General features: G+C 37.4%; 2 protein-coding genes across 9 annotated transcripts in view; one reads left to right on the top strand and one right to left on the bottom strand.

The window, feature by feature from the left end:
* Positions 1–27,801, bottom strand: part of LOC118272073 (protein spaetzle 4) — a 484,075-nt gene that overhangs the window by 438,657 nt on the left and 17,617 nt on the right. The window lies entirely within an intron of this gene.
* Positions 94–27,739, top strand: LOC118271664 (insulin receptor substrate 1). 4 transcript variants are annotated; one of them, XM_050693710.1, is made up of 12 exons: positions 94–1,215; positions 9,343–9,526; positions 13,464–13,589; positions 14,076–14,212; positions 14,843–14,941; positions 17,333–17,641; positions 19,044–19,142; positions 19,555–19,660; positions 20,294–20,464; positions 20,580–20,796; positions 20,902–21,535; positions 21,947–27,739. In XM_050693710.1, exons 1-12 carry the CDS (start codon positions 843–845, stop codon positions 22,147–22,149), a joined length of 2,658 nt encoding a protein of 885 aa, XP_050549667.1. In that variant the 5' UTR covers positions 94–842; the 3' UTR covers positions 22,150–27,739. The 4 variants fall into 4 exon arrangements, with proteins under 4 accessions (XP_050549667.1, XP_050549668.1, XP_050549669.1 ...); XM_050693711.1 differs by lacking the exon at positions 14,843–14,941 and having other exon boundaries at positions 96–1,215; XM_050693712.1 differs by lacking the exon at positions 17,333–17,641 and having other exon boundaries at positions 101–1,215.

Below are 27,801 nucleotides of genomic sequence, written 5' to 3'. Positions count from 1 at the left end.
ACTACGATTGGCTAATAAGAAAATAGCACAGACAATCTATTAGACGAAACACAACGTGCTTCATTCCGTAGCAGAATACGACGTTGTGATTGGTCAACGGTTAGCGACAAACATATAAAGATAACGCGCCGTATACATAGTTAGATGGGAGTACTATTTCGTCGTACAAATAAATGACACGCAATAGTGAAGAACCAATAAAAAACGAGGCGCAAATACGTGTTTTTTTATAAATTAAGTGGTCAAACACAAAAACATTTCCTCGTACATCATTTGTAACGGTTTGCAAAACAGTCGTGTGTCGTAGCAGTGTGTGATAACGTGAAAATCGAATGTTTTGATGTCGCGAGGCATGACCACGGCATGACTTCCATGCCCTGCGTACCTACGGAAGGGCGTGCGGTGCGAATTACGTTTACTATGAATGATTTTATCTCTTTCTAAACTCGAGTGTCTGTGAATGACCGAGTGTAACAGCGAGCGTACCAAATTATGGATTGAAATAGTGTTTGTTGTTGATGTATTATGATTATTTCGCAAAGATAAGATTTTTAACATTAGTGTTATCGTGTTGGTGAGGAATCGCCGCAGTTCTGCCCACGGAATAAATTCTTATGGTACTACGTCGGATTCGTTACGCCGTTCGATTTATCATAACGAGGTACTATTTACGCACTATATGGTGATTATTTTAAGTATTTTTAGTCGTGGCGCGTGTCCGCCGACGGTGTTTTACTATTCGTCGTTTATTAGGGTGACTTTCATCATTGGTGTAAACAACTTCAAGGTTATCGGTTGGCATGTGCCAGAGTCGTTAGGTGCGGGACTGGGATGCAGGAGTGATGTCGGCGGTGGGAGGCGGGGGCGCGGGCGCCGTGGTGCGCCAAGGGCAACTGCGGAAGCTGAAGACGATGAAAAAGAAGTACTTCGTGCTGCGCGCGGAGACCCCGGAGTGTTCCGCCAGGTTGGAGTACTATGAGTCGGAGAAGAAGTTCCGCGCGGGAGTGGCACCACGCAGGGTGCTGCCGCTCAAGAGCTGCTACAACATCATGCGGCGGCTGGACCTCAAGCAGAAGCATGTGATCGCGCTATTTACGCGAGAGGAGCAGTTCTGTGTTGTGGCGGACAATGAGCAGGACCTGCATGCCTGGCTGACTGCCATCCTGAAGCAGCACCGCAGTGACGACGCCAGTGATGAGCTGCTCCATCCCATACGTAAGTGTTCCCACTTGTTCTATTGAATTTTCTTATAATGTTTACTAAAACATGAGTACATGCTGGAATGTTTAAGGTTATGTAGGTAACAATGTCATGTTCAAGTGTAAACTTGTGAGCATTCACTATTTATTATGGAACTGCCTTGGAAATGTAAACCATGTTAATATTTTGGTCAATGGGTCGTCTTGGTTTTATTGTCTTTATAAACAAAATATTTTAAATATTCTTTAGTTTGTAAGGAAAACAAAACTGCTCAGAAGTTTGATAAAACTTTATTCAAGCGTTTTTATCTTCAAAAGTTTTCATTCCGACTTAATCTCACAGACATAACTAAAAACTTAATTGATGCTTACTCTATTAAATCATTGAGTTAATACAAAAACTTGATAATTCACTCTCAGTTTGTTCAAAGTCATTCTCATCATTAAAATACTTTACTACCTAGGTATTTTGTATGAATGACAGTCTATGACTTTGCGAGATTCATTATTTTAATTGAAAAAATGTCTGGAACGCTGTTAAAAACATGCATCTAATTTGTAGTTCTGTACATAACTGTAAAATTGCACACATAATAAACAATTTGGTAATTTAACAAACTAAATAAATAAAAATGGCCACACGGAAATAATATTTAAGGATATAGTTACATGAAGCTATAAGTTAAATAAGTTCAGGATATCCTGTCCCATTATAAAATGAACTTAAAATAAATGTCTATAGCCTCTTTCTCTTATTATTAAGCTTTGACTGCCGACAGAAAATTGTTAAAGGCATCCTCTACTAACATAGATCACTGGTGACCTATGCAGCCTAATTGTTTTTTTTTCTTATTAACTACATTCTAATTAGTTTTTTGAATTCCAACAAGTAAATAATCTCACAAAACAAAAATCATTTTCCAATAAGTATGTAAGTATATTATTATACATAACTAGTAAGTCTACTCCATTAGAGAAGTTATGTATCAAATTGGAAGAACTTCCAGATCAATCAAAACAAATAAAGATTCATAAGAAATAATCGCAATGGTGTTAGGTATAGGCGCTAAATGTATGCTGTCAAATAGGTAATTTTTTACCTTAGCAAAATCAGTTCGTCAAATAGGTAAATTTCTGGATACTGAATTAGTAATTATTAATTCAGTCAGCTGAATTAGGCTCCTAGTTGTTCTAACTAGTTTTTCCATCATCTATCATTACTGTCAAGGGGCCTACACCTGGAGAGCACTGAATATTGTTAAACTTAGCTATTATCATGCCTTTAGTTCGGAATATCTTTGATTACTTGTGATGATTTAAATATTTTGAGCTTAGTTTTTTTTTTTTATATTTTAAGTATTTACTTAAACAGGACTGGAAGCACTAACTTTTTTATGTACCTGGGTTGTATGTTTGTAATTTTTTCACCATTATTCATAATGCTATTATTTATTTACTCTACACTGTGGCAGTATAAAATCGAAATTAAAACTAAAAGAACCGCAATGTGAACAACCGAACTGCGTAGGAAACGTAATTCGCAGTTTATTGCGTCTTAACGGAAAGCAATGTACTTGAGAGGAGTCCGAGGAGTGCGAGCGTTCGTTAGCTAGACTATAAACAAACATTAAAGTAAAATACTAATAACTTACTTCGCATATTATACAGACAATAATAAGCGACTGCGAACATGCCATAAAAAAGTTAAAGCACGGTCATGTACTATGGAAATTTAGGCGCGTACGTAAGAGCCGGTGTCATTGACCCTCGGTAATATTGTGATGCTGTGGGTAAACATACGAATACAATCATTAATCTTAATACGAGTTGGTCGTCGGAAGCGAGTGACGGCCCTTTTCACACGTTACGATTGTAGGGTTGTATGGGTCAGCGCGCTTGTTTTGATTTTTGTATCGACTTTTCTAGTGGCTTGTTTCAGTTTTAGTGTTCGAGGTTACAGAAAAATGCTGATATCATTATCATAGTGTCATGATTAGTCATTAGTTGCTTTACGTTCACGTTACGGGGATTTTTTTATTTGTATTTTGCATACTACATTGACGCGGCCGGCAGCCGTGTTTATTTTAAGGTTTTTGCACTTGTGACGTCGCCGGTGTAGCCTCAGGGCTCCACAGTTCACGGTTACTCGCTCGTATGATGAACTAATCAATCAACCCATCCTACCGTAGTCCACGGGTCACTCGGACATCGGCCCAAAACTCGAGTTTTAATCGTTAACCGTAGTAAGTGATGATGAATAGCTAAAGCTAACTTGGTTGATATAGTGTGGATGGACCGTTTTATTCATGAACGGTCTACATTCCCACTAGTTATTTGTAACTAGAATTTTTCGGTGTTTTCTTTTATGTTGTATTGAAATTAAGTTTGAATGAAGGAAACATTTCCATAGTTAGCTGAAAAACTAGACGATGAAGTTGACGAAATGACCTAGCGTCACTGTGACATACAGCCGATGCAGTCCCTAAATATACATAACTGAGTAACACTAAACTGGTGGTTTATCCTTGAAAACTTTATTTTTACCTTAGTGAAATCAGTTCTCTAGTTACATTGAACTGGGTTTTTCCAAACTGCAGCATGTAATAACATAAAAAAACCCAGCTGTTTGAGACCTGAGTACGTGGCGCGGGTCGTTGCGATGTAAACACCATGATATCATAGTCTGGCTCTCTCATATTAAAGTACCTATACGATGTCTCATATAGATTAATGTGCTAGACCGCTGAAAGTGTACTTCGGTGATCCCTCTAATGCTTTTGTTACGTATTGAAAGGAAAAGAGTAGCGACTTGGTTGCCACTTACCAAGTAGTTAGCTAAAACTTGAACAGTTAAAAGTTTTAGAATCAGCATAGAATGGAAGTTATGCTTCATGACGTCCTTACCTTTATCATCTAATCTCCTACCTTCCCTTGAAAAGGGAATTCTACCAATTGTTCTTACTTAGTCCAAAACCTATGCCAGAACGATGTACCTTTCGTATCGTTCGTCATTTGATTGTTCTCGTTATTGCGCAGCAATGCGAACCGAAGCAGCTTTTCTAACACGGGGTAACAGTTCTAATATAAACCTTGGTTTCTTTTAAACTACATTATTGGTTAAGGTAGACCTAAAATGGTCACCAAATAGTAAATCTGCTTGATTATGATACTTTAGATTATTATAATTAATCTGATTTTTGACGCCGTGGTCGGCTTTATTGCGCATCAGTCAGCAGTGTACCAATAAATATGTTTTCCTACTTCCGCTGACTAACTAGCCGTGCCTAGACTAGGAGAGCTATGGTTAACTATTATAGAGCACATCCAAGGACAGTATTTTAATTTGTAAGAAACACGCACGCCCGGTCTGCTGTCCACTCATAGGTCAAGCCGTGATCTCATATTTGTTTGCTAACTAATTTGAGTGTTTACTAGTGCAATGATTAATTATATTGTTTATTGTGATGTCCGTAAACGATTGTGTTTACTGATCGTGGCACGTGAACTGCAAACATGGCAACGTGTAGTACATTTGCTGTATCAATTGAAGGTGTCTACGCGTCATGTTTTCTTCTGAATGTTGTTGTCGTTAGGATCGAAAGAAGAATGGATCTAACCCAACGTCACATGCTGACGTATATTAGCAGCCTATGTATCAAGTTTAACCCCGCATCAAGGTCTCGATCAAGGCCTGGCCTTAGCCTATCGTTGTGTACAAGTTCAAAAATATCGTAATATCAGCAAAAATAGCTATTGTAGTGTGGTTCATTCAGTTTGGTAAACAATTTATTGTTTTGTATTTCAGTACGAAGTTCCACACCTACGTAATACGCTACGCATCCGATGACCTTTCCTTTCAATTGACGCGCACTAAGCAAAACATTAAACTTTTTTCGGTAGTTACACGTTTTTAGGACTTAAGTATCTAAAGTAAATCTTATAGAGATAAAAATAACATTTATGTAGGTAATTCTACAGTGCTATTAAGTTGTTTTGAAGTAACCATAAAAGCTGTAGCCGTTGTTCTGTGATTAATTGGCTGGTTTGACAATACTAAATGTCAATATCACGGAAGTAAAATTCGTGTGACAAAAATCGCCGAAAAGGGCAACTTCTAAGAATAATGGCGTCATCATCTAGAGAGAGAAACCAGATTAGAAGTTCAGGGCGATGTCAGAAACATGAATGTTAATACCATGAGCTAAAACTTGAAGGTAAAATTCATGCTATATTTGTTCTTACAACATTTATGAGTTGATATGATGATAATGAACTACAATAACAAATAATTTCCTTCAACAGTTTGTGCACAAGGACAATCAGCTGATACATTTATCTTATCACACGTTACTGAATGTTACGCTCTTAATTCTAAAGGGTAGGCAGAGATATAAATGTAACAAACATATGATTCACTTTCGCAGAACCTTTCAAGTTTCGTTACTGACTAAAAAACAAATCCTTTTACCTTTTAGTCATACGTAGGTACTATATAAATAATATCATCGGGACAATGTAATATCGTGATTAGAATTAAGTAAATAGCTTATACAAAAAAATCAAAGATCAATATTTGGTAATTATCTCCTAATTTTAGATTTGAACGATTAATTAGTGGGTAACTATTTGTTTAATCCATTTTTTTTAAACTTCTCAATTCTTTCATCGCCGTCAAGGCACAGTGAACACTGACGTAACAGCAAGTAAACTTGCGTCATTACAACTGTTTATTTGAGAATCCCCCTCTTATTGTGTGTACCGTAACCGCTCTTTTTAACTTAACGCGTCAAAATCAAGGCAAACAATCATCAAAATCATCTCGAAAATAATGATGCGATAAACAACGCCATCTATTGGTGTACTCAGTGAAACTTATCGATATTATCAGCTGTCGTATTTTTGCTTATATAGGTATATCACAGTTCTAGGAACAGAGATAATGGTAGGTTTAGGCCCTTAGGTATTTATTTTGGGTTTACTCGAATATTTTTCCTTGGATAAAAATATTAAAAGTTTTACATTTTAATATTTTGTATTAATTTAATGTATTGCATATTATTTGCCTAACTGAAATTAAAATGGTATAAATATAATTTCGTTGTAAAAAATTACTTAACATAATTAATTCTTGCAGGTACTACCTACATTATTAATATGATTTAAAACATGATGTTTAATATAATATTAATTTTAACGTATTTAGCATGATAATACTAAATGTAAATTATATCTATGTACGTAATTAATCCTGTAACACTAATTTAATTACCAAACTATTTATTTACTTTATTCTTATTTTTCTTACTCTGAAACAAAAAGTATCTAAGTACTAGCTTTTTACTCGCGGTTTTTCCCAGCTAAGACTGTTTTTTCACTAGAGATGTGCTTTGCTACGTTGCTGTGCATGCGTTTGGATTCCACCACGTATATTCATTGGTACATATAGCTTAGCACCGGTGGAAACAGACTCAGCTAAGCTATGTTTTTATATGGAAAGATGCGTGCTAACTATTATGACTTCCCTACTAACTATCGATACATCGCATACTCGAGCTGCGCATCTTCCTTACACAACTACATAGCTTAGTATCAGTGGTAACTTAGCTATTACATCTTCGTAGCATAGCTATAACTATAGCAAATCTCTGGTGGAAAAGTAACCCTTAGACCTCTGTACTCCCTAACAAAAGTATGACAAAATTTTAATTAGTTATTGTTTGATTAAACAAACCATAAAAGGGTAACAAACAAACTTGTTTACGTATTTATTATAAACACATCTAACTAGTTGGGTTATTCTAATGTTTTGCAATATTTCCTCTAAGTGTAAACTATCCCACCCAAAACATAAATGTGAAAGGATGCCAAGTTCGATAATATTGGAATGCTTCGCCTATAAAAGAAGTGAGATCTAAATAAGTACCAAGTTCCATACACAGACCTCAGTTAAAAATGATATAACAAGTTGGCAAGTTTTCACACACTTTGTTATAAACCTACTAAACGCAATGAGTCAAGTATATAATTTTCTATTAAAACTTGCCAAGTTATATCATTTTTAACTGAGGTCTGTGTATGGAACTTGGTACTTATTTAGATCTCACTTCTTTTATAGGCGAAGCATTCCAATATTATCGAACTTGGCATCCTTTCACATTTATGTTTTGGGTGGGATTTCATTTATTTTTGTAAGGTTTATTTTCTTTTTTTCTTATTTTACTTTACTTTGACTAAATACAAACCTTCGTAACGAATTTTAGGTCGGTACGACCATTGGAAGATATAATATAAATTTTTTGTTTTAGTTCCTTAGGGGTATGAATTTACACCTTCATTATTTTTAAAACCGACTCACACTTGGCCATTTTCAGATTTTTTCCTTTACCTTGACCTAAAGACCTACCTCCATGCCAAATTTCAAGTCAATACGACCATTGGAAGTGGTCTAGGTTTTTGATGAGTGAGTCAGTCAGTGAGTGTATAGTAAAAATAGCGATTTTCTGACGTCAATATCTCAAGACCTACAATAGGTACATTAATGAAATTTTGTATTTTAGATAAGTAAGTAGATCTCGACAGATACTAGAAATTTCATATGCGTAGATAAAATAGATTTTGAGTTATAGGTGGGTCGAACTTGGCCCGAAATGGTTCGTGTAATATAACCCACGGCCGGTGTGTCGGTTTTTTTGCTCGAACTTGGCGGACACACTGCCGTCACACTTGGCCATTTTCAGATTTTTTCCTTTACCTTGACCTAAAGACCTACCTCCATGCCAAATTTCAAGTCAATACGACCATTGGAAGTGGTCTAGGTTTTTGATGAGTGAGTCAGTCAGTGAGTGTATAGTAAAAATAGCGATTTTCTGACGTCAATATCTCAAGACCTACAATAGGTACATTAATGAAATTTTGTATTTTAGATAAGTAAGTAGATCTCGACAGATACTAGAAATTTCATATGCGTAGATAAAATAGATTTTGAGTTATAGGTGGGTCGAACTTGGCCCGAAATGGTTCGTGTAATATAACCCACGGCCGGTGTGTCGGTTTTTTTGCTCGAACTTGGCGGACACACTGCCGTGTGTCTAGATCTATCGATATCGTTATCGCAACTTAGTCACAAACATGCTCTATGAAAACACGATGATCTATAAATTTAAACGAACTTCAGGTCATTAGGTCATAGCCGGACGCTAATGACCTAGGCATTGTATACTTGTACACACGGGACAGCTTGGGAATATTCTAATAACTATAAAAGCTATTATTGTGTGAATACTTTGGAATTTCCGTATTTCTTACTACCTAATAGGTAGTTAATTAATTACCATTAGTAGTACCTAATTAGTTAGGTGGTACATGTTAGTGCTACAGCTGTTGAATTTTTGTCTCAATTTTACATAATCATTTTAATTGGCGTAAATAAGATGTTTAGTTAAACTGTAATATGTTTTTATGCACCATAATTTTACTAAAATATATTCAAGATACAGAGATGATCTACACATCATCTTCTGATATCACATTTTTTGAGGGTTGACTTGAATACATTATATTTAATATAGGTCTAATAAAAAATTAAATAGGTATTGAAATAATATAACATTGTGTCATATGGCTATAGAATCTATTAATACAATGGTAGGCGACATCCTAAGTAAACAAAGACTGTAACAGGAAAAAATACCCATATAATAAATAATTTCATATTTAGAAACTCAGTGTTTTCCCAAGTTTGTTGTTTTTCCCTAATAATGCACTTGTTTGTCGGTAATTATTCTTTGTAGACCGGTATTTTCAGGTCCTAATTTGATTAGATTCGTTTAAAAATAACATATTAACTTACCTATTATTTTTTATACCAGCTTTATAACTACTGCAGTTTCAACCAAATGCGACTAGTTAGAGCCGTTGCACTTATTCAGATGGCACATACAATTTAGGTAGTTTTTAGTTTAGGTAACTTATTTAAATAGTACTTAATTTATTCCTTAATTTTCATTTGTATTTTCATGACCTTTTTGACTTCTATAATATAAATATTTTTAAATCGAAGTTATCATATCCAGCCGTTCCCAAGTTTTGACAAAACGCCTTAATTATTATAGCCTATTATTATAGCTTCTGTTATCGTTTCCAGAGCATGTGTGGCAAGTGAACGTTCAGAAGAAAGGCCTGGGTGCGACGAAGAACATCCAGGGCCTGTACAACCTGTGCCTCACCGACAAGACCCTCACCCTGGTCAAGATCAAGAGTCACAATAACGTGATCAGCGATCTTGGTCTACTGGAGCGAGTTGAATATTCCTTGAAGAACATTCGGAGGTATGTTGTATTATGTGAACTTAGTACTTTTTTTTGTGGTATAAACCGATAAATGAGCAGAATGATCACCAGACCTGATGGTAAGCAATCGCCTATGCACACCCAAAATACCACAAGCGTTACAAATATGTTGCCGGCTTTTTGTGGGTTAGGAAGGGTTGTTGGGGAATCAGGGAATAGAAAGATTGGAAAGGGCAGTAATTAGTCCTCCGGTAACCCCATTCACACAACGAAACACTACGCAAGCGTTGTTTCACGTCGATTTTCTGTGAGGCCGTGGTATCACTCTGGTCGACTCGTGCCGAAGCATGGCTCTCCCACACCTAGCCAGCCACATCATGCCAGTATATCAAGCATAGCTTTTCTCAAGTCCAGTAATGCACTTGTCACTCTTGTGTTGCTGTGGGTTAGGCGGCGCTGATCACACACCATTAGATGATTCGTCTGCACAGGTGGATATTCTTGGAAATCTATTGCCTAAAAATGTCTTAATTTTGAAAAAAAGAAATTAAAAGAAATCTTTACATGATTCAGAAACAAGCTCGAACATTAAGTATTTTTTAGGTCCTCAGTGCAATTCTTTAGATATCACTTTTTCAATAAAAAAGAAAATAACAATACTTTCAAGGTTGTATTTGTTACCGATGTAAGTATCGCGGTGTTGCCCCCTATGGATAACATGAAATATGGGAATCCTGTACATATCAGTTTGGCTATAAGGGGAAAAACATGAGGTTATTAAAGAACTACTGATTATGTCAGCAGTACTGACAAACAATAATTATGATGACTAATGAAAAAAAAATTAAAACTGTTTGACGAGGTATTCGACTAGTTTCAAGCCATGCCAGAGGCTCATATTGAAGAATGATATTGAATAGATATAGTCAGATAGAGAATCTGAGTCTCTAGCATGGCTTGAAACTAGTCGAGTTCCTCGTCAAACAGTTACGTGAGTAAGCCGATACCATAATAATTAATTTAGTATGTCTCACGAAAGTTACAAGACAATTAAAGATTTGTGGTTTGAATGATCGTTTTACAAAGAAAAAATCTTAAGGTGGATAAACCTCGAACGTGTTACGTTATTATCTTCTTAGAAATCCTTTTAACTTTAAAACATATTTTTCCTTGTATTTTCCATCGTTGTTGTCAATACAAATAACAGTAATGAACTAACTTGTTACGAAATATTTCCTCTCCTGATTACAACGGGACATTTAATTGGTGTGTTTAGGTACCTTGTTACAATGCAACGTCACGCCTTTTATTCCCGAAGGGGTAGGCAGAGGTGCACATTACCGCATGCAATACCACTATTCAATAATGTACACCCAATTTTCACTATATGTGTTATAAGTCCCATGTAATAGGGGGTAAGTCTATTGACATATACTGGGCACAATTCCAGACTCCGTGCTACTACTGAGAAATTTTCGAAAAACAGAAAAAAGCTCAGTAATCATGTGGCCGAAAAATCCCAAATACTTATATTTAAAAAGGATATTATCTAACAATGAATAACACTATTCCAAGAAAAGGTGTTACGATTATTTATATATCACAAATAACCAATACGGTCATGTCGTAATCTCCCAGGGGAAATACCAGAAATTGTGGCTTCAGAATGTGCATTGTCACAAATATTTTTGCGGTTCTCCTTATTGGTGTATTATGCAGCGTTGAAAGTGAATTGTGGAAAATATTGACATTTGTTTTTATAATAACTATCGTGAGACATTAAATTAACAAGAAATCATGGTTTACTCACGTATTATTAATGGAGAAAAGCTCTACTAGTTTCGAGTGCACGCTACTCATGATGAAGAGTCCCATTGTGACTCGAAACTAGCTTTTCTCCATTAATAATACGTGATCAAACCATGATTTTTCGTTAATTAAATTAAATAATAAACTGGTAAAGTTGGAATGAATTAATATAATGTTTGAAAGACTAGCCATGCTCAGCATATTTTCCAGGTTCTTACTCCATCTGAAGAGATAAATAGTTTAAGTTCTTTTAATTATTATTGTTCACTGTTGACTAAATTCAATTTAGAATTTTGAAAAAGATATACCGGTTCCTTTAACCAGCTGTATTACATACATGTCTATTATTGTCGCTTTTAAAGTAAACACTTCGCGTAATACATAATTTATGTATTAATTTCACCATAATAGGAGACTGGACGGCTAAACAGGAAAAGCATGGCTTTCCCACACTTAATGAGCAATTAGCGAGGCATTTCCAAACATTCGATCAACGAGATAATTATGAATAAAAAGGGGAAACCACATTTACCCACCATTTTACCTTATACCGAATAAGGTAATAATGAATTAACAATTAGTAACATAGTGTGTATAGGTGAGGTAATCCAGTAACATAACCGCTGCCGCGGCAGATATAAACAAACGATTAATTAAATGATTATTGTTTATGCATAATAATGACCGCGATAGCTAACGCCGATAGTTCACCAGTTAGTTACGGGTGATCGAACGAACTTCGTCGATAAAATCAATGTAAACTATGATGTAACTGCCATATGTTATATCAATTTACCTTTCTTCCATTAACTTAAACATAGTAAGCTTATACTTGAAAGGGTCCTTATTTCGTTAGTAATGAGGTCCTTTTTTCTACTAGAAAAGATTAACATGCTTCGGCCCTGTTATCCTCATCTATAAAGATGATATCTCGATAGACTTTAGCTAAATAATAACGTTGGCTTTCCCCCCGTCTCAGTTGTGGGTCAGTGAGTCAGATTCGGTTGAATGCAGATAGACATTTTAAATGGAATACCTAATTATCACTTAGCCTTGAAAACCTACTAGAAAGACTGTAGATGTCATTGTAATAATAGGCATCGATGGCAATAAGTTCGAAATATCATCACTACATGGTATAAAACAAAGTCGCTTTGTCTGTCCCTATGTCCCTCTGTATGCTTAAATCTTTAAAACTACGCAACGGATTTTGATGTGATTTTGATTCAAGAGGAAGGTTTACATGCATAATATATCACCATGGCACCCATGGGAAGCTGAGGCATGTCGCTAGTTAGGTATAAATGGTATCACAGACCGAGAGCGAGCGTAACATTACCAAATATGGTAGTACGTGCGTCCGTAACTTCCCGTTTCCAGTTGTACGTTTCGGAAACCTCAAACACGTCATAGAATAACAAACAAACAAATTATTTATAGCGACTATTAAAATTCATTAGTATAAGGTTTATATTTCTCGCTGCGTGATGATTAATTGTTTTCGAATCCTTGTTTTATTTGTGTTGCTGATGACGTCTTTGTTCTCAGAATTGCAATCGGTCTCCTATGAATGTATTCATTTTCTCACAAGGTTTACCTGCGTAAATATAGTGCTTGATGACATATGTACCTAAATAAGTACGGATGTACTCGTATAAATAGGTACATGATTGTTTGCTGTTTTATTTTTGGTATTTAATGCAGGAGTTTTTTCAAAATGAATTCATACGTATAGTTTATCTTTTTATATTAATTTTATATAATTATGACGATATTTATGTACGACACAAAGGAATACCTTAAGTGTGGGGGAGAGAGCCATGCTTTATCAATAATGGGCCGCCTCGACTGGAGTGATACCACGGCCTCAAAGAAAACTGACGTGAAACAACACTTGCGTTGTGTGAGTGAGGTTACCGGAGGCCCAATTACCTCGTTCCCAATCATCAAAATCCCCAATTCCCCAACAACTCTTAAATTCCTAATCCCCAAAAGGCCGGTAACGCACTTGTAACGCCTCTGGTGTTTCGGATGTCCATGGGCGGTGGCGATTGCTTACTATCAGATGACCCATCTCCTCGTTTACCGGCTTATTCTATAAAAAACCTTTGTAAATAAAGAAAAGTAACAAAAAAAAACTTTATTTAAAGAGCTTTGAACATTCCAGATGTGGCGATTCCGAGCGTTTCTTCTACATGGAGGTGGGGCGGCAGACGACGACCGGCGCGGGAGAGCTCTGGATGCACACGGATGACTCCAACATCGCGCAGAGCATGCACTCCACAATATACCAGTATGCGTTCATTGATATTTAGACAAATTTATTCTACCCTACTATAGTTGTAAACAGCACTATTACAGGGACGTTAAAAAATATAAAGGATCCTACAACATGTGACTGAAACAACAAAAATCACTGAAAGTAACACATTGATAAATAATGGAGATGTCATGAAAATAATCATATTCGAAATGTGAAATGACTATGAACGAAAACTAAACGAAATGAGAGGCGCTATGATTGGCCAGCGCGAATGAACAAGCCAATCAGAGCGCCGAACGCGCTCTCGTTTCGACATCATTAAACAAACAAACTCGTACTAAGGGTCCTGAATGTCTTATTTCAGTAAATCTCTCATTTACACTTACATTTTGTTAAATGGCTATGATAAAACTCTTCTAAATAGTCTTCTCTAGTTGATATAAATCAACTAACTATACCAAAACCTAAGCTTCTACAATGTTCCACCAAGCTACAATCCACCTTCCAATATTCCAGTGCGATGCGTGACTGTGCAAAAGAGACGGAGAATGAACGCGACCACATCGTGTTGCCGAAGGGGCCCGGCGACAACGCGTTGCCGGCCCGTCGCCAATCGTACTCCGACGGCAGGGGCCGGGCCGGTCTCACTAACGGTAAGTTGTTTGACAAGCACATTGACAATCAGGGAACCGTCTATGAAGCGAGATTTTGCCAATATTTCCTCTTAGAAACGTATGTGTCTATTTCATTTGGGAAGGGTACAGTGAAAATCGTATGAAAATATCGATTGAACTGTCTAAACGATAAAATCTACATAAGACATAATATATTTTATCAATTTTAGTAACTCAAAACCTATAAACCATAGTACCCTTCCCAATGAAATGGAGGATAATGATTCTCGCTCCATACACACTGGGATTTATTATCTACACAACTCATGTAGTTAGTCCACATTAGTTCTTATCATTACTGTACAAGGGCTATTTTCCTTTGACCAAACATAGTAGTTTAGATACTTTTTGCTTGCATTCATGTCACCCGTAGAAGTTGATGCTTGTTTAGTTTAGAACTCTTGTAGCGTAGCAGTGACTAACATTTGTTCAACGTCAATAATTATGTCAATAAAATTGTTGTGATAACATGAGCCCTTACATCTTTAAAAGAGACGAACAGTAGTCGAACATTGTGTATTAAAAAAGACCCAAGAACATCAATGTATGTAAAGAGTTAGGATTGTTGGTATGGGATGTAAGGGCTAACTGGGCAGCGCTCCCTTGCAGAGAAGGGCCTGTGCGTGGGCTCGTGCATTAGACAGTGCGTGTGCGCCAGCGCCACCTACTCCATCGACGAGCCGCCCCTCGCCCCGCCGCCGCTCAACGGTACACACCCTGTATATACTGTACCACTCGTACTGGATCACTCTGTATACAGAATTTTCTGCTTCCCAAATGAAAAAAAAAATCAAAGCAAGGAACATTCTCTTTTAAAAATTATCGTCTTAACATTCCTAAAATTATTCCTGTTTTGGACTGAAAAGTTTTAAATCAGATGATCTCAAAAACACTGACTAAGCTCTACCACTCATATCTGGACATTTCAAATTAGGAACTTGCTCTTTCTAATATTGATTGGCTGAAACCAGAATTTTCTGTATACGAAGTTTTCCAGTATCAGAAAGGAGAATGCTCCCTGACACAGTCAGGGCAGGTTGCGACGAGTCTGGTCGTGTGCTGGTTTTGATTTACTGATAGTTGAATGACCCCTATTTTATTTTAATGTGACTGTCTCTTGTGTGAAAATGAACCTCTTTCTCATAGTGACAAAGTTGATTTTCCAATGACTTCTTCACATGATTGTTAGTTCTGTGATTGTCCTGATTTGTGCGACTAATATTTCTGTCTTTTTCCTGTAGAGTGTTTTTAAAACCTTCCTAATCATTATCCTGTTATGATTTTGTCCCTAAATAAGTTTGTATAAATATTCCAAGTAGGTTCTATCTACTTATCTATGTGTTGTTTTTTCTATTATCTCAGTACGTTTAACATTCGACTATCGTGTATCAAAACTACTTAAGTATACTACGGCCGCTTGCCCTGCTTTCGAATTCGAAGTACTAATTAATTTGCGCTCTACTAATTTTGTAATATAAGCTTTTAGGGTCAATAATTAAAGACGATAATTGCGTGTAACTGTAATGCGATTTAGGCTACTACAACGTATTTAGAAAACCCTGTCTGCATGTAACGTTACTATTTTTACCTTATAGGAATTATTGACCCAATTATGATTAACAATTCGCTAGCAAATACTACAAATATAGCTTCGAACAAGACAGGAACCTTTTATTTATAGCTTGATATATGGATCGCACGAATATGTGCTTACCAAATGTTAAATAACATAGTTATAAAATGACGTACTAATATGAACCCTATAACAATTGTGTTAGGTTGATAATGCTGTAAAACTCATGAGCTTCTGCTAATAATGTACGTACTGTCCACTTGAGCGAATTGAGACGAGTGATTGAAACGCTTGTAAGTGTATTGACATCCATTTGATTGTTTGAAGCCAATTAAAATATCTTCGGTATTGGACCTTAGGGTCGTTGATCAATGCTGTCAATATAAATTACAAAATGGTTAAGAATTATGTACTAGAAACACATGAAAACTATTCCTTAACGCAATAGTGGACAGAATATTCCATGAATCATGTATTGAATACCTTATGTCGATAACAATTAGGTATAATTTCGCTTGCATGTATGTCGGTATCATGACATTGTATGATTGTTGTTGCATGGCGCGAGGTTATTGGTCATACTGTCGTGTTGTCTACGTCCTGTGGTGTCATAGTGTCATACACATTCATATTTATATAGTTTTTATTAAAGGTCTGGCAAAATTTTAGAAAACAAATTCATTTTCACTAGTTACTAAGTTTGTTTACCTAAAATTGTGTAGTTTTTATAAAATTTGTGTTTTTTTAATTGTAGTATTTTCATTTCATTTTAATTATATACTGCGATAAATTTCCGTACAGGATATTAATTATATTTCGAATTACCTGTTCATACAGATCCATTAATCTATATTATTAGTCAGTTTTGTAAAGGAAAAAGTAATAATAAATTTGACACAGATTACATTCATAGCATTTTGCTGGACTTGAAACATTTCATAATGACATTTGTTATTGTAAAGGTGTGGCATATACTTTAATTGCATTCATGTTCATCACCAAAATTAAACAATAAAGTTATGTCACATTTTGAAAGAAATATAACCATACATGTGAACGATGGCGGTCAGCACATTATTGACACATATACAATGTGATAGGAGTGAGACTTCTAACCCGTTAAGGCTGAGTACTACATCTAATTTTATCGACAAAAGTCGGGGGTCGAAGGGGTCGAATGCCCTCCCCCTAAAAATTATGGCTATTTTAATATTTTTTATACTTTTTTTATATCAAAGGTTGTATGCGTCGTAGAAACAAAAAAAAAAACGACAAACGGTAGCTAATAACCTTGGCTAACTAATTCATTATGTTTTTTAAATTATTATTTCCCTTCATGTGTTTTTTTTTTGTCGATAAAATTAGATGTAGTACTCAGCCTTAACGGGTTAGAAGTCCCACCCCTATCACATTGTATAGGACTAGTCTGCCACCATTCACAGTCACATTATAACATCATATAACCACCGCACCGGGTGAGCTGGGTGCCATATGTTTTACTTGTCGCTTGTCATTGTCTTTCGCAGCCGACAGCCAGAATAACACACTAACAGACAAAACTGACAACCCGGTTCGCATCATCAAACATCATCGGACAGAGTCCCTTCCAACTGGGTACCCTCTCTTCCAAGAACCTCTGAAGATCTCACACGGAAGGACACGGTCTGAGCCTTTGACCGGGGAAGAAGTAGATCGCGTGCTCGTTGAGAAAGGGGTGACGCACTCCTCGTGCAAAGCCATCAATGGAACGGACACACTGCCTAAGAAGACGCAGTGGTCGAGGCGCGCCTCGACGGGGACACGGTTACATAAACTGTCGCCGGCTCATACTAAGAGTAGGTATTCTAAGGGAACGTCCATTACTTATGTACTCGGATTTTAAATTGGGTATTTTACGCTTTATCAGTTGTTTAATGGAATGAAATGTCCAATAGTAATCACACTTTAATTATTTCGGTTTAACAAAGGTTTTCTAGCAATAAAAAAAGCAGTATGCTATTTGACACGAATACATGGCATCACAAAATGTTTTTGACATTTCATTAGAAGTATTGAATTTGACTAGTTGTAAAATACCGCATTTATATTAAAGTTCTTAAAATTATTTAAAACGTTGACGTATTATGGACGTTCCCTATATTTCATGCATATCCATATTAATCGTACATTGCACTGCACTTTACTAACGTTTTTTTTTGTCTTGGGTTGCCAGACTACAATATTTTGTAAACTGGCAACTCTGTGTGGAATGTTTCCGTTGCGTTGTGTGAGCACGCTTACGAACAGACAGACAGACAAATTGTGTGTGCATGGCCTTTTATATGCTTTTTATGTTGTTTTATTGTTTGTTTGATAATTTTAATGTACAGAATTGTTATTCGAACAGGTGAGTAACAGAAAAACTGAATAAACGTACTCAACTGCGTACATTTTTAATTTAATTGCTATTACTGATTACATAACACTACTTTTTGAGTATTATGTACATGTTTTATTGTATTTATGTATATAGTATTGTTTATTTTTTTTATAAACCTTGTTTTTCTATTCCAAAAGCTATGTATCTGTCTATTTAATCCTTATTTTGTAACATTATTTTAAATACCCTGTGTAGAATAAAATATTATGTATAAAACCAAACCAAGTACGGTAATGTAACAAATATGTACTTTGTTCTTGTAAACATTTTTGTGAATATTTTAACAGTATGAAAGTTAACAAATTAATCTCAAGCTAGATGTATACATTGTACATCCCGTAAGGCTATCTAATATTTTAAGAACTACCTAGTACCTTATCGGTAATTATTCATGCGTAAGGAAACAGAAATTGGTCAAAAATATTATACATTTTTCCTCCATAAGTTAATTCATCAAAATTATACCTTATCGCCAACACAAAAAGTTTCAATTTACTTTATCAGAAAGCATAAGCACGTCTCCTAAGCATGTTTCAATAAAAATGAAAATATGTTTTAAAATGAAAGGAATAAAGTTACAATTTGAATGGTTTTGTTGCATCTGCCTGTCACGATATTGTTTCAAATGATAACAACCGCAAATCAATTTATTAAAGCACAAAATTTAAAACACGAACAAAAATGAACTCAATAAACATGAACACAAAGTGCATTTTTCAATATAATATTCACAGTTACGAACACGGAACGAATTAAACTTTACACTGGATGTAATAAGGTTTATATTGCAATGTGTTAATGTCTTGGTTTGCTTACAGACGCGGAGACGTTACGGAACCGATGTGTTAGTATGCCGTCGAGGGCGTGTTCATCGTTCGAAGTGGACAGACCTTCGTCGAGATACCCTGAAGTTGATGGTAAGGTTTTTGATGTATTATAGACTTTATTAATCTTAAGAGTGGGAGAGCCACGAATGGGTCAGTTCGAACGGTGTGATACCACGGTCTCATAGAAAATCGACGTGAAACAACGCCTGCGTTGTATTTCGTTAAGTGAGTGAGGTTACCGGAGGCCCAATTAACCCTCTTTCCAATCTCCCCAATACCCTGATTCCCCAACAATCCTTACATTCTTAACCCCCAAAGTGCCGATAACACGCTTGTAACGCCTTTGGTGTTTCGGGTGTCCATGGCGGCAGTAATTGATTGATTAAAACGCCACGAAAACGCGACGCCTGCGCCGTATAACCACGGTGTCTGCGCTGAGCATATAGCATTACATTCTGAAGTAAGCATGAGGGTTTACTATAATGTTAATAAATTGTTCCAGGCCTGGAAGTGTCTCGTGACGAGACGGACGCAGTGACGGACTGGTACCGAACGCCGCGCATTCCCGAGGAACCAGACTGCTGCGACATATCTAGAGACCCTATGAGGTTAGTTCAGCTCATTATAAAGAATTTTGATGGCTTCTGAAGAGCCAGAGGATCAACCTGATACTTTTGTGGAATTTGTAGAAAACAAGAGTTGTGTTCCATTGATTGTATAGCATTAGATTATCTTGTCTTAACTTTTAAGCAATGTAGACATTAAAATACAATACATATTTCTTAATTTTGTATTTTCTATTGTCGTCATACATTAAAATGACAATGCCAGAAGTGTCTCGTGACGAGACGGACGCAGTGACGGACTGGTACCGAACGCCGCGCATTCCCGAGGAACCAGACTGCTGCGACATATCTAGAGACCCTATGAGGTTAGTTCAGCTCATTATAAAGAATTTTGATGGCTTCTGAAGAGCCAGAGGATCAACCTGATACTTTTGTGGAATTAGTAGAAAACAAGAGTTGTGTTCCATTGAGTGTATTGCATTAGATTATATTGTCTTAACTTTTAAACAATGTAGACATTAAAATACCAATATATTTCTTAATTTTGTATTTTCTATTGTCGTCATACATTAAAATTTCTACTGTCATTTTGTAAGTGACATTTAGCTAGAGGCACTAAGTACAAAAAGTTATTTTTCAAAGCAGAAGTTTTAATGAGATGTTTCCCCTCATCAGCTTGTCCCTAGCGGGCGCGGGCTCAGTGGCCCACTCGCGCACGTCGTCGGTGGGCGAGGCGGGCGCCGGGTACCTGCCCATGGCGCCCGGACACGAGCCGCTCGCGGGGCTCATCTCCGCCTCCAGCGGGTCCCTCTGTAGCGGGACCCCCTCCACGGACCCACGGTTTAGGTACGTATTCTATTCAAACGTTATTTACAGACTGTTTCTGTCCACTACTGAAAATTGTTCGGAGACTTATAATTGGATAATTAATTAAATTAATGTCATATGTATTGTTGTGTAGTGAGTACCAGCTAGAGCCCGCCACCTCCCACATCGGGTTGGAGCGTCCCCCGCGAGCCTACAGCGTGGGGTCCCGGCCGGCCGGGGCCCCCGCGCCAGAGGCCCGCCACCGCGCCTACAGTGTGGGGGCCCGCGCACGGCCCCCGCGGCACCCTGTGCGACCCAACACGGACGACCACATGGAGATTGACTTCTCCAATAATTCCCCCGCGAACAGAGTAAGTATTTAGCTAATTAAATATTGAATTAGACTGCGTTTATACATATTAAAGGTGCTAAGTGCATATGACATGTTTTGTGTATTGCTAAAGCTATCTTCTCAGGTGATATCGCGCACCCCACCGACGGCGTGCTTCGTGGAGCCGCGACCGAAGACGAACGTGGACGAGTACGTGGACATGTCGCCGCGCAACGCGGGCTACGTGGAGATGCGGCCCGGCGAGCCCCGCGCGCGGACCCCGCCCGCCGTGGCGCCGGTGACGCCGGCCGCGCCCGCCACGCCGGACGGGTACGTGGAGATGCACTACGGGCGCGCGGCCACGCGGCCCATCGCCATCGGCGCGGCGCGGCCGCCGCCGCCGCTGGCCGCGTCGCCCGACGAGCGCCGGCGCCGCGAGCCGCGCACGCCGCACGGCTCGCAGACGCTGTTCGACATGTCGCTGGACTCGCCCGCGTCGCCGCAGGACGCCGACCCCGACCTGCTGGACGAGGACCCGCCGCACCACCCGCTCACCACGGTGCGCGAGATATCCGAGGACGGCCGCCGGAGCCCTGACATTGTGCCCTGCGCCGGAGCCCCGCGACGGAGCCCCGAAGTGTCGGTGTCTCCGCAGTATGTGACGTTGGCCCTGACGGCGGCGCCCCCTAAGACGCCGGAGCCCTGCGGAGACGAGCTGTCCTGTAACCCCACCGCTAATAAGACTATCGCTAGGGTACCTGACCCTATCGAAACTAGAGGTACGTTGTTTCTTGGAACTTTACTTAATTAATGATAACAGATGATAATATCTTGTAATGTAACTCCCATGACACATTGAATTTATTACTTTCTGCTAGCAGCCTCGGCCGCGTTCTTGTAAAATCAATCAACGTAGCCTAAATGTTATTTGAGACCATAATCTATATTCCACATCTTGATGCCTTCAGCCGTTTTGACATGTAGAATTAACAAACACACTTAGAAACTTTTGCATTTTTCATATTAGTAGGATATATGCCTAAAGGCAATAAAGCATAACAGCTCGTTTTGTTGAGGAAAGTCAATATGAGTATCTTTATTTTTTTTCACGATTATATTAGCACCTAGCATGGCTAGAAACGAATTGAGCTATCCTGAACCGTTAACCATGACGATATGATTGCGTGCAGTGTGCACGGCGGAGGGTGGGGGCGCGGCGACGCTGGTGGTGGCGGGCGGGGGCGCGGCGGCGCGGTTCGTGGGCGCGGCGCGGCCGCTCAACTACGCCGCGCTGGACCTGGAGCCGCGCCGCGCGCTGCAGCCCGCCGCGCCGCGCCACTACACGCAGATCGACTTCCTGCGCAGCGAGAAGCTGCACGTCGCAGACACGTAGACCCACCCACTGGGGTCGCGGACCTACTCGTAAGCTGGGAATGTGTCAAATTAATGCGTCAGACTGAACCTTTTGTCGCGGTTTTGATTGGACGCGTCGATGAGTCGAATCTTTCGCTTTTCATTTTACGCACGAGCTTTAATTTTCTTGTGGAAGAGTGCGAGACTTTAAAACTACAGTATACCTCACCTTTTATTCGTTTATAAACTATCAATACCCGTGTTAGTTTGTTCATTGGTTTTCCTAAGTTATAATAGTAGGTTCGACTTATCGACGGGTCCAGAAGGCACGCTGTGCGTTATAGCTGCAGTGTTGATGGATCGCATACGATCGGCGTGCACGCCGCATTTATATGAGCCGCGCCCAAACTCGTGTATCAGTTACTCTTGACTACTTCAACTCATTTTTATATTGCTCTTCAAAGATAATTATGCATTAAAAAACAATTTAATTCACCTTCCTAGTGTTTTAACTTCAGTTCTATCTCTCATGAACTTTCTTTTCGCAATAGTAATTATTAAGCAAATATCAAAACATATAGTCTCGCACTGAGTTTGGATATTTGCTATGTTTTTTCACCTTCACTTAAGAAAATACGTTATTTTAATTATACCATTAAAAACTCTACTATCAACTCTAATATCACAATAAGATTAACTGATACACGATGTTGGGTGCAAGTAATGAGATCACCGCCGCTTTATCATTCGTCGTCAGCCTGTACCTTAGAGGCAGTTCGGTAGTGTATTAAACAGAGCGATATCCTTCACTATTATTTTATAGGCCGGACTAGCACATGTATACTCAATACAAGCACATCAAGCTACTCTAAACTGGTTAATACATTTTCAACTTTATGTCAAAGGAATAAGGTTTAAAATGTATTAATGAATGTGTGTAACTTGATTTGCAACATACAGTATGACATGTTCTACGCTCGCCTGCAACTTGTATTAGACTCGATGTCGCTTGCTTCTGTTACTATTTAATAGTACACATTATTTTGTTATTAATTTTATTCTTATTACATTTTTATTATTATTGTTATGAGACTTCAGTGATACGTTTGTATAGCAAACATATAAATATATGATAATATGACACTAAGAAATTATACTAAGTCTAACTCCAAAAGTTTTCACTAAATTAATTAATACATTATCATGTTATTTTATTGATTTGTAATTAAATATTTATTTGTTAGATGTTAGCGTATCTCTCTAGTACAATCGCGGATAAATCATTACGGAATATGATGAAATGTAAAATATTCGTGCACGGGGATGTTTGAGTGATGAGTTGTCGCGTTGGTTCCGCCGTGAAGGAGTTTAAGTAAATATATTTGTAATTATTGTAAAGCCAGGTTGTGAGAGAGGCCTACCAGTAGTTGGTACAATACACGATTTTGTTCCGATGACATACTACCTACTGTGTTCTTAGAATACTCTGTGCAATTTTAAAAACATGATATAAATGTTATTTCTACATTGTTATTGTTTGTTACCTGTAGCCTTAGTATGAGTTTGGTTTACGTTTACAATAATCGAAACAAGAACGCGTTCGGCGGTCTGATTGGACGGCTCTAATAAACCAACCAATCAGAACGCCGAACGTGCTCCTGTTTCGATTCCTTTAAACGTAAAGCAAACTCATACTAAGGGTACTGCAATATTGTTCCGTTCGTCGTTATTCTTATATACGTACAAAATATATTTAGACTCAATTATTACTACCAATGTTGAACGCCAGTTTCAAAAACATTGACTGTTTTTAGAGAATAATGAAACTAACGTTCACCATTCCACCGATTTTAGTATTTATATGAAATTAAAAAAATAGTTATGTCCTATATTTGATAGAACAGTGTTTTTAATGAATGTGAAATAATCTCGAACGGAACATTAGGTTTGTATGTAATCGTGTGTAGACGATTGCGTATCGAGCCGGCACTCAAGTTAGACAATGATATATAGACTATGTTGTTTGAACTTGCTATTTTGCTATAAAAAATTTAATGCGGATGCAGATCTTCGCTAATTGTTGTATTCCCGGAAACACCTGAATCATTGAATCGTAAGAACCTTAAACAATGCACTTGCATTTTGTACCTTGTTTTAAGGAAATAGGAGTCATGTAAAAGTACTGAAAGTTATATTATTAATCCAGATATTGTATGTTAAAAAACATTATATAACTAAAACATACTGTTTATTACAATCGCAGTTAAAAGTAACTTAATCTTATATATTCCCCATATTTTACTTAAATAGCAAGTTCAAAGAACAAACTTCGTAAATTATGTGTTCAATACAAATCTGTTTTTATCTTATGACTACTGTTTATATCTGAAGCGAATATATAGGAATATTTTTAATCAAACATAAAATTGTCTTATAAACACGTACATAAGGTCGATATTACATAGTTATTTTTATGAATAAACCATATTTTAGCCGTTCTTGTTATGAAGCTTCGCGATGTTTTAAAACTAATTGAAGTATATGTACTTTGTTTACTTATGTATCTTTGTTATATTATATACAAATTCTACGCTAAAATTGTTCCCCTTCAAATCGTTCAAAGAATTTCTTTTCTATCTAAAATAAAGTTAGTATTGATTTATAAACATGTTAAAATATTCATTATTCTGTTTGCAACAATATTTCTTTTTTACAATGTGTAATTTCGCAAGACTGGTCAATTTTAGCTAATGTTCTGCTGAACTAGCGAAGCTGTAATAACAAGATAGCGAGATATCGTCTCCTAGATGAAATTATATCGTAACTGACTACTCAGAGACAGGCGATCCTATTGTAGTTCAATTTACAACGTTCCCATTAGATAAATGCTGTTATAACGTCTGTGTGGTGAGAAAAGTATAAAGTAATCTTCATTATTGAGGGAAACTAGTGGGGAAAAGATTCCTATACTTATTTTTTCATGTTAACAAAATGGTTTCAATTTCAAGTCCATTGAACTAGCAACTGATCCTACTTACTCTATAATTATCTTTAACTTCTCTCATCACACAGCCAATCCAAACAAAGCGCCTCACAAAAGTAACAATTGAGATAAATACAGAATGTTCAACATTCCGACTTAAAACAATCGACTAGCCTCCTGTGTTCAACCTCCTTAAGCCATAGCGTAGTAATAGACAAGCTTCCTTCGCCCGCGCTCGACCTAAAGTAATGGGACCTGTATAAACGTGACTGAGTCAACACCAAATTTTATATTAAAAAAAAATGTTATTTATTCCCGCGTTAATACAAATAAGCGAGCGAAAAGTCTTCGACAAACGTGAAACGTTAGGCTTTTCACTTTGAGGGTCTAGTGTGAGTTTATTTTACGTTAACGAGATCGACACGCTTATGACGTGCAATGCTCTGATTGGTCTGCTACAGTTAACCAACCAATCAGAGGTCTAAACGCGGTAACGTTTTGATCGCGTTAACGTATAAAAACCTGCACTAGGTCCTCTGATTGTACTGTTACATGTAAGCTTTAAGTATTGCCAGGTGAAATCAGCACAAGTTTCTGTTTAGTGTTATATTTTATCTCGCTTTGGGATGCTGTTTTGTGTTCAATGTGGGGGGTTTCTTTATAACTATTCAAGGAAGAAATTACATGAATACAGTGCCCAGTTTTGTAGATTAATTCATACCCTATGGCTGATTTTATAGCTAAATTGTTATTAAAGAACGCTCCCACAGTAAGACGTTATTCCTAAAGCCGAAACGATATTAGTCCCCATTCATCGCTGTTATCAACGTTGTATTTAACTGATCGTGTAGTAGTATAGTACAATTTGGCAAGGCCACTGTTTTACATTTTTGTACCTATTTTAATGTTTTTTAGAACGAAATACTCGCTCTTTGTTCGAGCGGATGTCTGTAAGCTGGTTGAGAGTTGAAAGCAATCATTAGATGATTTGATTTAAGTCATCTGAATGACTTTGTGGCGTATATGGCAATCTTTATCACAATAAAGACTCTAAAAGATGTTGCCAGTACTAAAAACTAGAATCCTACCTTATAATTTTTTAAGTTGACCGAAGACTTTCCTTCTTTATAAATACTTTTTATTCATGATCCCCATTTAGACATATCTTTATAATCGAACGAGACGTCTCAGCCAGCTGTTTGGATAAGCCTATCCGCAGATTGCTAGTGCCACCTCGCAGTTACGTAGTACCATATTTAGATACATATTGTAACACTAATATATATATATTGTATATTATTATACATTTACTTTATTCCACTTAGTATAAGAAGTGTTGAGTTTAACATAGGTGTAAGGATAGACGGGTACAGCGATAGCGTTATGTAGGACATTGGATACAATCTCCTTTTATAATATGCCCGCAATAAGCAATCTTCCAAGGAATATTATTACTTAATACTACTCACATAAATGTGTTTTTTGCGTGTTCGTTGTTCGTTCAGGCAGGACGTTAGTCTAATTGAATTAATATGATGAAATCATATACTTTTTTTTTGTAATTTTGATCGCAAATACAGGATATTTGTATTGTTATATATTTTAAAGTTGGTACTGAGTGTACAATACACATTTTTTAAAATAATGTTATGTCCTGCCTGCACTCTCGAGCATGCTGCTCCAGTAACTAAAAGCAAGGTCACAAAACAGGTTCAGGATAAATAGAAGCCAAGCATATTCTAAAAGGAGCTGTTGGCTACATTTACATTGGTGAGACTTGTATTATGTGACATCGAAAGCTAGTGTGAATGCGGCCTTATTTTAATATATTTATAAATAATTAAATAAAATATATACAAAATAATTTACCAAACTCCGCGTGTTACGTCATGACAAGATGCGAGTTGTTTTTTTTTTAAGAAATCTATACTAGTCCCATTGCAAGTTAAACAGAATTTTTGCATAAAAATGTTCCTGTAAACGGCGTAAAGGTTTTTATAAGGTTTAAATGTAAGTTAAACTATTGTAACGTCTAGAACAGTTTGTATGATAGTGGTTTAGTACCTGGGATGAGTCGCCATGCTGCGCTGCGACGCTTGCCGTGACGTCACGCGTCACGGAGCGATCACCACACGATGAGGCAAATTCTCTTGTTTTGGAAATGGAAAAAAATATAATTATATTTTTTTACAAATGGTGCTACCGATTTGTGTTTTAGTCGATGATAGCTTAGCCGCTCCTACTGCCATGTAGATATGTGAAGTATCGTTGCGGGCGCGTGAGACGCGCGCGCATATCACAATCTGTTAGATATAGACATCACCACGTCAGAAGTAGCTGTAGTCATAGCTTTTGTAACTTGCAACGTTGTTCGCGGCCTGCCCTTGTAGCGCGGCCGGGGCCCAGCGACTATACAGGCCGGGCCGCCCGCCACGCGGCCCCGCCCGGGCCCCGGCCGCCGCTACAAGTGAGTGCACTATGAAGTATCACAATGTCACTCGTTGATCGATGCGTGCCACTCGGTCGGCGTGTCCGCCGTTAAATTATATTAAAATATCTAAATCTAATTTCTTTGGTACATTAAAAATTTTGTTTACTTTCATATTATTGTAAATAAAAAGAAAAATAAAAGCTTTGGATTTGCGCATTTGTTTATTTATTGTGTTCCCTTATTTTAACATCAAAAATCGATGACAGATCAATGGAAAT

The sequence above is a fragment of the Spodoptera frugiperda genome, chromosome 5 (genome assembly GCF_023101765.2).
Source record: "Spodoptera frugiperda isolate SF20-4 chromosome 5, AGI-APGP_CSIRO_Sfru_2.0, whole genome shotgun sequence".
In the NCBI taxonomy this organism is placed as follows: domain Eukaryota; kingdom Metazoa; phylum Arthropoda; class Insecta; order Lepidoptera; family Noctuidae; genus Spodoptera; species Spodoptera frugiperda.
Note: the sequence above shows the minus strand (reverse complement) of the source record. Positions and strands in the feature narration are given on the sequence as shown.

Bases quoted from the DNA above. Each gene is read 5' to 3' on its own strand.
- LOC118271664 (XM_050693710.1), top strand. From the start codon at position 843: ATGTCGGCGGTGGGAGGCGGGGGCGCGGGCGCCGTGGTGCGCCAAGGG. The intron at 14,213-14,842 runs GTAAGTTGTTTG...GCTCCCTTGCAG, and splicing joins CCGGGCCGGTCTCACTAACG to AGAAGGGCCTGTGCGTGGGC. The intron at 20,465-20,579 runs GTACGTATTCTA...ATTGTTGTGTAG, and splicing joins TCCACGGACCCACGGTTTAG to TGAGTACCAGCTAGAGCCCG.